Raw genomic sequence first — 13,546 nt, forward strand, 5'->3', positions numbered from 1 at the left:
TTTTTCCAAAAAAATCCAACAAGATGATAATGGGACCACATAGGAAGTATATTTACAAAAAATCTAAATCGTTTAATAAATGATATACTCAGAGAAGTAATTAAAAGACAATAACACGCAAATATATTAACAAGTTTAATATAATAGTTAGGTATATCTATAGTGAAGTTAAGTAGTCACCCAGTGGTACCATGAGGAAAGATAATTCCTTCTCGTGCCACTGGTGGAACGAGCTGGTGGCACAACGAGGAGTAAGCACTTTAATCCACTGAAAGTAACCCCTTGTCTGCAATCTCACCCGGTGATAAATAATGATGCAATCTGAGGTAGTGGGGACTACACACCCACTCCAAAACTAGTTCCACATCCATGGTCTTGTGCTGCTTGTATCTAACAACTTTCTTCTTAAGATTCTTCTAGTACTTCATAAATTATGTTAATCTCTAAGATTGAGTAGCCAGCTTCAAAGAGGTAAAAGAAGATTGACGATCTTTAGCAGTTTGCTTTTTGTTTTTGTAAAAGATGCTCTGGAATACTGACTATTCCACTGGGGATAATTAAAACAAATAAATATTCAAATGTTAATTTATTACATGATGATATTGTAATAATAATTATTAAAACAATTCATTACAACAATAAGTTAGGATCATACTTTCAAACCATTGAAAATAAAATCAGTCTTGTTAAAAATGGCTACATTTGTAGAATAGGAGATGTTAATTATTAGAATTCAATTAAGTGTGTTTAAATTAAAAAAGAATAAGTAAACATTCTTTTAACAACAATTGCAAAACTTAAATAAAAATATAGATTCGTAAAATTCCATTCAAAACTGAAAGAAAAATTGGCACTTAATTCATTTGTGATTGAAATAAATTATATTTTTATCGATCATGTTTTTCTGATATATCACAGATTTTTTTAATTTGAAAGCTTCTGGCCCCAGTTCAATAAATAAAATTTAAAATATTTCTAGGATTATTTAGTATTTAATCAAATACAGGGGAAGGCACTAATTACTATAGCAGTTATTTTTGGTAACACTATGTTATTGGTAGTTACAAAATTAATAGAGCTACTTCCTACGTTTTATTTCTATAAAAGCAATATGCTTTCTTTTTCAAAGATCTGACATTCTTTCTTAAATGGGTATTTAAATTTTTAAAAAATCATTTTTACTATAGCTGCCAGTGATAAAGAGATCCTTTGCCACGATTGCATAAAAATAACAAAGCCAAAACTCTGTATAACAAATAACGAATGTAATATTAAACTTTTACTCATTGTATTTATCGAGACCATAATTTGTTTATACCTATTGTATTAAAAATTAGCAAAACCCAAACATTACAATGGTACACCGGAAAAAACTCTCGGTATCTCTGCATCAAACACTGCAATAAAAACGCTTTAAATGGCATTGGTACTGCCTTATTTGGAGCAGTAAATATGACGTAGCTCAAACTCTTCGATAAGCTATTTAGACTAGAAATCGCTCACACACGGTCACTATAAATTTTATATTAAAAGTCTTTTAACACCACATTCAATGCAAAATTTGGCGGTTTCAACGGGAAACTTATTTCCGCATTCGTGACAGAAGCGAGATAGGCGCTGAGCGGGAACAGAGTCTCTTCGGGGTCGATGTAGCGATGACTCTGACCCGCTCGAGCTTATTGGTTCCGGCCGAGCTCGCCACGTAGGACTGTGGCGTGAAGATGCGCGAGAACTGACGCGCTTATCTGTCAGAAATAAATTAAATATAACGTGACAGCAAAGTAAACGACAATGTATTTCAATGCAGTTCATAACAAAGACAGTTGTACAGAATTTCCTAAAAAAATGAGATAGATGATTTCAGGTGAAATTACCAAAGAGCCAAATAGGGGCGATGCTTCATTAGCGATGCGTTGCGTATTCAACCGATCAACGTATTGTAGTCAGACACTTGCCTTGCGAAGACGCAACACTTAAATGTCTCATATATTAAAAATATATGAAAAATGACGTACACAACTCATTTAGAAAGCAGAGCTCTAACAGCGCATCGTCCATCGAAAGGTTGTAAGTAGAGAGGCCACGCCCCGTGGTAATGAGCTGGCATTTTCATCACGTGAATACGAAGCAGAGAAGATAAACAAAGAAAGAGAGAAACGTATAAAGTTACCATTGATTGCTAAAGGTTCCAATTCCTTGTTCATGTCCAATCTTCCATTGGAAGATTTAATTGGTCCATCTAACTCCGCCGATCGTTCCATCGCTAAGAACTCTTCACTGGATATGGAGCGAATGTCATCTTTGTGACTCCCGCTTGTATCTGACCCGGCAGGTATTTGTTCCAATGATGCGACTCCATTCGATTCTTTTGCGTTGCATAAAGATAGTTTAGATGGAGAAATTCTATTTAAGCTGAAACATACACAATTTATAAAAATATACAATAATAGTTATCTCAATATTTTTTACGGAACAGTTACCTGACTAACCTGCTATACGCCGAATCTGTGCTTGATTTCCCATTCGGTGTGTAGTTTCCGTTGGAGATGTTATCATTTTTTCCTTTCTTATGGTCAGTTTTTCGACGAAACTCTTTCTTGGTCGTATTGTGGTATGTATTTTTGTTATGATTACTGACCACCTCTTTGTTCGACGAGTGGTTATCATTTTTTTCTGACTCGTAAAATTTATCAAAATCCTTTAGAGACTGCATTAAATCTTCTTCTAATTGGTCTGTTTGGTGACGTCCTTTCGAATTGTCTATCTTTGTACCGGCCTTCTTTTGAATGGAATCGAGGAGGGACATGGAACGTTTGACAGAGGATGGGAAAAGCTTATCACCCACAACATTGTTACTGCTAAAAATAAGGGACGTAGATTTATTTACTGGAATAAATCCATTACTAACACCATTAACTACTTTTGGAGAATTAACAACTTTAGTTTCGGAACCTCTAACATCATTACACATGTCAGACGCTACGACTCTGGTTGTGGAACTACAAATGCGCATATTTTCTGGTTTTTGTTTATGAACCTCTTCATCAAAAGAAATCATAAATTCTTCAAGATCAAAGTCTTCACATAGAGAATCATCATCTCTAACGGAAGTCTTCGATGCTATAGTTTGTTCTATAGAAGACATAATTTTATCGTACTTAGAGCTAAAATCGCTAATAGTTGAAGAGCTATTTTTTTTGAGATTAAGATTGTTATTCTTTTCAACTTTAAGGCACAAGGAATCGGTCATGTTGTTACTTTCGGTATGGTTATTTTTAGCTGCACTAAAAGATTCGAATTTTGCGGGTAAATTTTCTGTGGTAAGCAGTGATTCCATGCTACTTATGATGTCTGGATTATTGAATATGGTATTAACATTTATTGGCAAGTTGTCGTTTTCGTTAATAAGCCTAGGGTCTATGTAATTACTATCTGTCATTGATGTATTATTGTCAAAGGAAAGTAATGAATTGAGATTTATGAAATCTTTCTTCCCTTCGTTTTTATTGATTTTGTCTAACTTTAGAGGTTGTTTAGTAGTATTACGCTGAAAACCGTGATGCATTGATTGTGATATTTTTGGGATTTTGTCTTTTAGTTTAGGTGTGCTGTAACTAGAATTTGAGTAACTTGAAAAGGACCTATTTAAATTACTGCTACGACTGAAGTAAGATTTTTCGGTTGTGCTTATGTTTTCCTTACTAGATTTCGTAAATGTTGTATTTAGCTTTTGATTACCTTTTTTATCATTTCTGTTAAGTCTGAAGGAATTGCACCTACCACCGAAAGAGTTACTACTGTTGTCATTATTTGTGCTACCGAAAGATTTCATTCTTTGCAAGGTTGGTGTTTTTTGGTAAGTTTTGTTTATCGTGTCTTTTATTTTTTTAGAGTTGTCTGATCGCAGATGTGGTGTAGACTGCTTATCTTTAACAGGACGTAAGCTAGGTAAGGTTCTATTAGGATCTTTGGAGATATTATGAACTTTTTTAGGAATGTTTGTGTCAGATGACATGAGTTCCTTCATCTGCCTAGCAGCTGACACAAAGGGATCGTAAGTGTCATCGAGTCTGAAATAGATCAAAGTCAAATATAAAAACGGTGATTTCTAACGAGTAGTTGAGTAGACAGACATTTACTTGATATTTTGGATTTTGAGTGCGTTAGGCGAATTTAGAAATCTAAACAAACTACAAACAATTTCTACGTTATATTCGGTAATTTTATGAAACAATCAATGAAAAATTAGTTAAAATTAAACCTCTTTATATCGATACGGGGCAATTTCAAGGGTGGTTCTTCATCGCTGTTGTCTTCCTGTTTTTTCTTTATGATAAATGTTCGATATTCATTATCAGTTTTATTTTGTTGACCAAATAATTTATACTTTTTATGTCCTTTGTAGATTTTTGAATTCGGACTTCTACTACTGTTTTCTCCTAGTGTAAATTTATTCGTCTTATTTATTGCAGGTAACTTTAGTTCTGAAGAAATTTTATCCAATAAATTACTATCTGTGTTTGATTCTCCCTCATAAAACTTGAGTTGATATACAGTGATATGTTCCATATCAGAAACGTTTCGTCCACTGTCATCTGTAAGATGTCCACCGTTATTTATAACATCAACATCGTTTTCTTGGTCACGCGCTCCTTGTAAAAGATCTTTCAAGTCACTTTTTAATTCTTGTAAAGTGTCTGAAAAGTCGCGCTTTGCATATTCCGTTTGTTCGTTGATAGATTCAAGTGAACTGGTCTGAGGAGTGTGAATATTTTCAAGTGATGTGGCTAAATTATTTTTGTTTAGATGATTTCCATTTTTGCTTTGTATCAATTTATCAGTTAATTGAAGAAATTCTTCTAAATCAGCAGGATCCTCTGTAAATTTCGTATATGTGTCTCCACTTCCATGACGGCATACTACATTGCTTTCAACAACTTCATTTTTTTCGAACGACTCTTCAAAATTATTCGCACTTATATCGTGTTCGTAATTTTCTACTATGTTTTCTACTGATAAATCTGCAATATCATCTGTTGTATTTTGGTTTAATTTGTAATGATTTGTATTAATAAAATGGTCTACTTCTGTATTTTCTACATGAACAGCGTCCAATTGGTTCACGTCTTTATCTAATTTACCTAGAGAATATTTATTGCTATCGACAGATTTATGTAATGTCATTGCCGGTCGATTACAAGTTATTAATGATGAATCTTGGATTGATTCCAGCTGCAGATCATTTTTGCTAAACATAATGTCAGAGAAACTAGTCATTTTTGGATTTTGAAATAATAGTTCTACTTCTGGATTTGGTTGGGATTTTTGATCTAGCTGTTTATAATTAGTTTTATTTTGCCTTTTAATGAATAATTTCTGCTCCATTGTATCATGTATCACGCACGGTACACACGGACATAAAAGTTCTGTATTTACACCTATTGATTGGCAGGTTTTGTTATTATTCGTAATCGGTGAACCGTCATCTAGACTATCCAAACTTATAGTACTTTCTTTTATGTGGTTCTTGGAATCCTTTCTTGCTGTTTTGACTTGTTCTTTTAGTTTTATTTGTGAAGTGGCTTTCAATGATCCTGGTGACCCTATGCTTGACTTATTCACTGATAATGGTTTGTTCTTTTTTATATCTACACTTTTATTATCGTCAGTAAATTTTTTTTCAACTTGCTTCCTTTCTTTAAGCTTTCTCTTTGGTATTGGAATTTGCGTTTTAACTGCAAGGTCTTTTGACTCTGCGGTTATTTTAGAACTTTTTTCCTGTTTTGCTTTCTCAATAATTTTTTCATTGTACTTACAGACCGTATCTTCAAGGATTTTAAAATTTTCTTGCCTCTTTTTAGAATTCAATTGATTACGAGGTTTTCTTTGCAATGCCTGCTTTATATTAGGAACTGTATTGGTTTGTGGGATAGGGGACGGTTTTGGTTCTCGTTTATTTCTATGGAAAGGGAAAGGAAGGATTTCAGTATCAATTTTGGATACATTTAACAAACAAGGAGTCAGGAACAAACACAATAGATATATACTGCATCGAAATAACTGTACCCGATTAAATTAACTTTTCTGCTTCCTTTCCCCTTATTTGCTTAATAGAAACAGGTGATGTTATAGGGAAAAAAATAACTTAAACTTACCTAGAACTGCTTAGATCTCTAGCCAGTCTCGCTTGTCTCGCTTTGATGTTAGCATCACCCGATGAGTTATTTTGCGATGTCCTCAAATTCCTGATAATTGGAACGTGAGGGGAAGCTTCTTCGTGGCAGTCATTACTTGACATCGACTCTGTAAAAAAAAAGGACAACTCATATCATTACGTGTAATCGGAGTTCAGATCGACCAGCGATTTTGTGTAACGTCGGACTAAAATGAAATGAATGCATCCTGTATTAAAGATCCAATTCATCCGAACTTCTACAGTAAGCGCTCTTAGCAAAATAAAAAACAGGACTACAGAATTTGCGACTCTAATAAGAGTTTTATTAGGTTCCTTTTGCTTTGACTTTACAGTTTTGCTATACTAGAAATGTAGGTACTCCGCGAGCATGCAAAATTATTTTACGAATACAGCAGAGAACTTATATTGAAAAGCAGGTGACGGAGTTTTACGACTAAGCATCGAGCTGCATAAGCAAAAACCCGGCACCGACGGATTTGGGGACCCACACCAAGCCTTCCGCGCATGTCATCTATTTTTTTTCTTTCACTAAAGTTCTTGACTGACTACTTGACAATCTCACCTGGTGGTAAGTGATGATGCAGTCTTAGATGTTAGCTGGCTAACCTGTTAAGGAGTGTGGCATTTATATGAAACCTTACGCTAGATCGTTCGACGGCACTTCTTTGTCGCTAGAGTGGTAACTAGCCCCAAGTCTACCAGGAAAAGAGTGGAGAGTGGAGAGTAGTAGAGACTAAATAATATTTTCATAATAAATACGTACCCGATGCTCTTGTCCTGGGGTGTCTGTAGTCACCATATTCGCGGGGTGGGGATACGCCGCGAACCGACTCTACTGACGCAGACCGACTATTGGAAGATTTGTCTCGAGTTTGCGACGAACTGAAAAGAACAGATTTATCATCATTATCAAACTTTTATTAACCTTCACACCCTTATCACCTAGCGGTATAAAATTAAGTTATTTACTATCAAGCCGTGCCGTGACACGAGATTTTTGTATTTAATAATATCGTAAGACTGACACATACCGTCTCCCGCGAGCAAGAGGTGCTTTGTACTGTGTCCGTGCGTTGAGTCTTTGTTTTGCGTCGGCGATGTGCGGCGGAGGCTGTTGCGGTGCGGCCGGCAGTATCTTCGCCTTGTCCGCACACCACTCCACGTGGCGTTCGAACGCACGCATTCCGAAGTTGCGGCTACAGTGCGGGCACTTCTGTAAATCCGCCGCTGGCTGGAATAAAGCAGACCTTTATGATTTACTGCTGAATATAGTTGAAAGAAGCCCATAAAAAAAAAAAAACTTTCCATTCCTTCAAAAAGGAGGAGGTTGGTTTTTTTTAATGTATATACACCGATAACCTATCATTAGGTAGCTCATACACATAATACTATTTTATTCATGTTAAAGGGTTAAGGTTTTGCATAAGTGGTGTAATAAATTAAATCTATATTAAGTTTTTAACACTTTTTTAAGAACTTTCTGTGGTGTACAATAAAAAGCAGACGAAACACCAAGGCAAATGCTGGAAAAACCAGACGTGGCAGAATATCGCTTCGTCTACCGAGATCGCCAGCCACATTCCCGAAAGTCTTTAGCGACCGGGGTGGCCCGCTAAGCTTCGAACGAGGTTGCGTCGCGATAGCGAGGTATAAAAACAGGATAGTTCGACGTACATACAAGGCGATATGCTTACTTGCAGAAAACGCCATGCAAGACGAAAAAGCTAGTTGAAAGAAATATATGCCAATTCCGTTGTCCACAAATCTTTAAATCACAATAGACCGAACGTAAGTGCATCAAATAAAGCCTCACGTGCCGCACGTTCATAGTCATCATCATATCAACCCATTGCCGGCCCATAACAGGGCACAGATCTTCCACAATGAGATGGGGTTAAGGCCGTAGTCCATCACGCTGGCCCAGTGCGGATGGGTGGACTCCACTCACCTCTTGAACATTATGGAAAACTCTCAGGCATGCAGGTTTTCTCACGATTTTCTCCTTCACCGTTGAAGCAAGTGATATTTTAATTGGTTAAAACACACATAACTTAGCAAAGTTAGAGGTGCGTGCTGTTATTCGAACTTGGTCCCCCGAAAGTGAAGTCAATGTTGTTATAGCCCAGTGGGTACTGGGCTATATCACCGCTGCCGTACGTTAAACGCACGTATTAACGTGCGTTTAACGTACGGTACGTATGTAAAACATAAAGACATTTCCCGATTTAAATTTTCCTGAAGTTCTTCCCGATTTCCATCCATTATTTAAACGAACCACTCAAAACGTGTGGCGTTAGCATTATTGCCAGCATTGAGCATGTCACACGGGAAGGATATATTAGCATATCAAAAATTTCTTAGCAGTCAACAATGCAACGCGTGAGTGCAGGTATAGTAACTTAACATAAGAAAAGGTCATATAAATAGAACATGAGTATTCAACACAACTCGACAGCATATCAGACAAATGTCTCAATAATCAAGAAACTTAAAATAAAGTAGAGACTTTGAACGCTTTTTTTAAATGTCTAATCCAATCTATTACTTCTTGAACAATATCATAAGTTAGAATATATATAAATACCAAATAGATACCATATAACATTTGATGGCAGAAGGTCGAGTAGAAGTCACGAGTTCACGAAGTCGATCCCTAACACGACCGACCTAATCAGATCTGCAACTTGCTCCTTCATAACGAAATGCAACACTCAGAGGTAGGTTAAGACTTAAGTGTGATAACAAAAGGATCGTTTTCCATACCCTGAGTCCATGGCCACTCTATTATGATTAAACAACCAAAAAAAGCATTGAAATATTTAAGCACCATGAAAATCAGTTTTACTTAAACTGAGAAATAAACTACACAATTAAAACATAAATGTAAATATTTAGAACTGAAAAAGTAATTCAAACTCTTACCTTCATAATAGCTTTTCTGACTGACTGAGTTTTGGGCTTCAGTGTTGTCTTGGCAGTGTTGGGCGGGCTCTTCTCGATGAAGGGGCTGTTTTCTGGAAGACCGAAATTCTTTGGCAAGTATTGTTCTAAGTCCGTGCCTGCAATTGCGGTACATGGTGTGAGCATGCTACAGTGAATCCTTGCAGAATCCGTGTTCTATTTGAAATTTTAGATCGCATTTTATTCATTAAACTGAGATAGTTAGATTAAGCAATACGTGCATTTAATCGAAACGCCAAGACGTAACAGGCAGAGCAAACACCATTCATGCCTTCACAATGCTTATTTATTAATCATGACTCAATACTGCCATATGTATAGTAAGTTAGAATGATTATCGTGGGCGTCGGGTACCAAACTAAGCGCGACACACACATTTGATGCAAATGTTGTCTTCTTTATTGTATTGGGATTTAGGACGCAGCTATTTGTTATGGAATTGTTATTTAGGAATATAACGATATTTAAGACGTAAGATTTGCAAATTAACCTTAGTATAGGTTGAAATTAATCGCGCTTCTCATTATAAAAATAGATTAGAAAGCACAGGCTTGGTTTCTTATAATGAGCAGAAAAATTTACGAAAGTATGTGGCGAAAAGTTTATGTTTTTATGTAATACAAAAATTGTTATCTCTGATGCCTATGCTGAAACATACAATTTATAATTCTAAGAAAAGTTCTATAAACCTTGAATGTGATACGTAACATTTATAGACCAACCAAAAGTGCACAGGAATGGTAAATAATATCAGACTGCCCTAAGAGGGACCGGTTTAGTCAGTTGTTTATTCTTTTTGTTTTATATCCAAGACATTTTATCCAGCACAAGTATCTGCATTTGTAAAATAAAGTGTTAAATATTATTTGCCAAAATAAATTTAAAAATCAGAAGTTCTAAACCTCAAGTCATCGTAAAACATCGCAAATTCACAAGATGTCGTTCTTCCTTATTATTCACAGTAAGTAAAGATAGATGGGTACAAGGTACGTGTACAGGTAAGGTGCTAGATTTTGCGGTTAAATTTTGCATTTGTATTCACTGTGTAATATGATCTTTGTGACTTTGAATCGTAATTCGAAGTCAAGGACGGTTAAGAGTCAATATTTTCCTATCAATGTCGTTTTGTTTCGTCTTTTTACAAGTAATTCATTGTATAGCGGTTCTTTTTTTTAACTAACAGACTCATGGCAGCCTTCCCGCTTAGATGTGGATCCCATAAAGGGTTGGCCATTTATATTTTCTCTTCATCATTTCATTTTCATACCTTACCACATATCATATTACATAGCTAAGATATAGAATAGAAGCGAGTTATTTGTGGGTTTCTCGACCGTCTTACGTTACGCATTTTCATAATGGAAACTAAGTCAAACCCCGAAGCCTTCCAAAAACTTTAAACCTAGTTACAGCAGTATGACCAAAGTCGTCAGCAAATATCTCTGTTATTTTAATAATTTAGACACTTCTTCAAGTATTCGATAGAAGCAGGCGTTGATTTGCGAAATTCCATAATATACAATGAAAATGAAGCTTAATTTGCTATACCCGAAAAGCAGGAGACGACAGGCAAGGAAAACAGGAGGTACGGTGTGATTCATAATTTTTGCGACACCAGATCATCCTCAGGATTGTAAAGTCAACATCTCCTGAGGATGCTCCGGAGTCGGAGAGAAAAGTGCGTAGAGAGCTCATTGTTAAGATCTGTTGGGTGTGGAGTACAAAGTGAAGAAATTAAAAATTACACCGTACAGATTCTCCTGCTTCTCGCGGAGTATATGAAATGGAGTTTAATTTTCATTTCACTTACAAAGTTAAATGCGCTGTGAATATGTTTGAAAAGTTGATAGGTTTTGCATAGAACTAACTGTCCTTAGTACTTAACGAGATCGGGACTCATTCATCCGAAAGGGGACATTAAGAGCAAGACAACTTTCACGCGTCTCTCACGATGTAGGCTACTCGAGCAAATAACTATAAACATTATATTTGTAGGTCAATAAAGATATACAATTCAAGTCAGCGCTCGCGTAGAACTTGGAACATGCAAACATTATGTACGGGCTGTGTTAGTAAAACATTTACAGTAACAGTTAAATTGGCAAGGAATACGTGTCATGTTCACTCACCAAGATTACAATCGCTCGGTGTGGACACCCCTTGTTACCCACAAACAAAATATTTCAATCAGAACATTTTATTCAAATCATGCTCTACTGCATCCAACCTCATAAGAAAAAATATCTGGCTTATTTGGGTCATCGGATGTAAAACTAATAATAGCTCAGTGTGTCACAATTCAGAATGTTTAAACAATCTATGAGTAGTTTAAAAAAACTCTACGAAAACTACCTATTTTAGTAACATAAAAAAACCTCAAACCCTAAACTTGCAATATAATACCACCACCTATTCGTACTAGTAGCGAGTTCAAAAATGGTAAGAAATAGAAAAGACGAATACCTTCACGTCGTTGTCTCGAGGAGTCGAAGGTCTTTCGTTTCTTCACGGTCATCTTTTCGCAGATCTTCACGTGTTTGGCGAGGGATTGAGGTACGAAGGTTCTGTCGCACACCGGACATGGTAGGAGAGGTAAAGGCCCAGATGGCTCTGGGGCGACAGGGGCTATAGGGTGAGTTGGTACTGGCGGGGAAGGTGGGGGACCAGCACGGGAAGGCGGCGGAGTTCGGAGGATTGGTCGAAAGGATTCATTGCTGGCCGGGGAAACCGGACCCGCTGATTCCGGCGACGGGGACCGCGAGGACTTTGACGATTGCTGTTGTGCTTGTCGTTTGCCTGCAAATTAAATTATTGCTGTTTTAGTATGATTAATTGCGTGTTTTTTTCTAAGTCAAAGTCAAAAATATCTTTATTCAAGTAGTCCCATAGGTGGCACTTTTGATGCGTACATAAGAATTACACGGTAGTGAGATGATGGCGATACCCACATTCGTAAACTTAAAACTAAAGCTACGAGGGTTCCAAACGCGTCCTGGTCTAAGAAGAAGCCCACAACAAACTTAGCCGGGTGTTTTTTTTGTTATCACCATCTTACATTGTCATTTAAAATTATTAGAAGAGCAACCTGATTAGAGCAATAATTCACACCCAAGCTTTTTTATCGATTACATAGTCCTTTATATTATAATAGGACTTTTCTATTTCTGTCTTGCGTAGTAACTAGTTATCATCCTATCGAAAACTTGACGACAAGCTCCGTTAGGAACGATACGTCGTAGGAACTGATTAGGTATGGGTTTTAATAATTGTCATAGACAACAGGTTAGCCTGATACCATCCACTGCCATCTTCTACTGCAGTATCAATTACTACCAGGTGATGTTGCAAGGGCTAACTATTTCTATCATATAAACCCACTACCGGCATACTACAGAACATGGGTCTCCTCCCACAATGATAAGGGGTTACGGCCGTAGTCCACCACGCTGGCCGATTGCGGTTGGTGGACTCCACACAACTTTGAGAACATTATGGAGAACTCTCAGGCATGCAGGTTCCTCACGATGTTCTCCTACACCATTGAAGCCAGAGATATTTTAATTACCTCAAACGCACATAACTTATAAAAGTTTGAAGTGCGTGCTGGGATTCGAACTTTGCCACCCGAAATGGAAGTCGAGCCCCTAGCCACTGGGCTATCACCGCTTCCGCTTAACTTGTTTAGTGGCATAAAAATAAAATAACTGACTAAGGCTTTTTCAAAAAGGTCATTTAGGAAAACTATTCAGATTTTTAAAAAAGTTCCTTTACTCGGTCTTAATGTCTATATATAGGTAATCACCTATAAAAACAATCATATAAAGTTGCCAATTAATACTAAAGTAGCACTTGAAAATTTGTAGCTGCTTTAATTAATGAGATATGTGTCGTCACAACCTCAAATCTCAAAGGTGTTGACATTAAACTCAAGTGTTATCGTCTTATTCCGAGCGTTATTCTTCTACGAAAAAGATAGATAGGTACCCATGTTATTAGATTAGGTAGTGATAAAAATGTATACATCAATTATTCTCCTATCTTTAAAACGACTGACAATCACGGTTGTTTTGCAGCTTATGCTAAGTGTATCTTACCTTTGAGTGGCAAATTGAAGTCAAGGAATGTTTGTGAAGGGGCTTTTATTTGTTTGGTCTCAGAGTAAACTATGTACCTACCTATTCAAACATTGCTACTCTGTTTACATTTTAAAATTACCTTATCATCTTGTTTGTTACCAGACAAATTATAAAATAGTATGACATATAATGTTTAAATTTTTGTCTCTTATTTTATTTCTTGTTAACTTGTAGCTCAGTCCTTCTTCCCTGAATGTTTTTTTATTGAAACAGAGCAAAATGTATTGATAATGCGCTCATTCAATATTTAAGT

At 36.4% G+C, this 13,546-nt stretch overlaps 1 protein-coding gene across 6 annotated transcripts in view; it reads right to left on the reverse strand.

Annotated features, from left to right (window-relative positions):
• Nucleotides 1-677: 677 nt before the first annotated feature.
• The window catches only part of LOC120630871, a 40,943-nt gene continuing 28,074 nt past the window's right edge, over nucleotides 678-13,546 (reverse strand). For 3 of the 6 annotated variants that reach the window (XM_039900187.1, XM_039900183.1, XM_039900186.1), the window contains exons 2-9: nucleotides 11,621-11,953; nucleotides 9,119-9,255; nucleotides 7,228-7,427; nucleotides 6,960-7,078; nucleotides 6,156-6,303; nucleotides 2,481-4,070; nucleotides 2,171-2,412; nucleotides 679-1,745 (exon numbers count right to left, since the gene is read on the reverse strand). In XM_039900187.1, coding sequence (XP_039756121.1) covers nucleotides 1,522-1,745; nucleotides 2,171-2,412; nucleotides 2,481-4,070; nucleotides 6,156-6,303; nucleotides 6,960-7,078; nucleotides 7,228-7,427; nucleotides 9,119-9,255; nucleotides 11,621-11,953 — 2,993 coding nt within the window. In that variant the 3' untranslated portion in view covers nucleotides 679-1,521. Of the gene's footprint in view, nucleotides 1,746-2,170; nucleotides 2,413-2,480; nucleotides 4,071-6,155; nucleotides 6,304-6,959; nucleotides 7,079-7,227; nucleotides 7,428-9,118; nucleotides 9,256-11,286; nucleotides 11,317-11,620; nucleotides 11,954-13,546 lie in introns of all 6 variants that reach the window. The other 3 variants (XM_039900185.1, XM_039900188.1, XM_039900184.1) reach the window with 3 other exon arrangements.

This window comes from Pararge aegeria, chromosome 17 (assembly GCF_905163445.1).
Source record: "Pararge aegeria chromosome 17, ilParAegt1.1, whole genome shotgun sequence".
In the NCBI taxonomy this organism is placed as follows: domain Eukaryota; kingdom Metazoa; phylum Arthropoda; class Insecta; order Lepidoptera; family Nymphalidae; genus Pararge; species Pararge aegeria.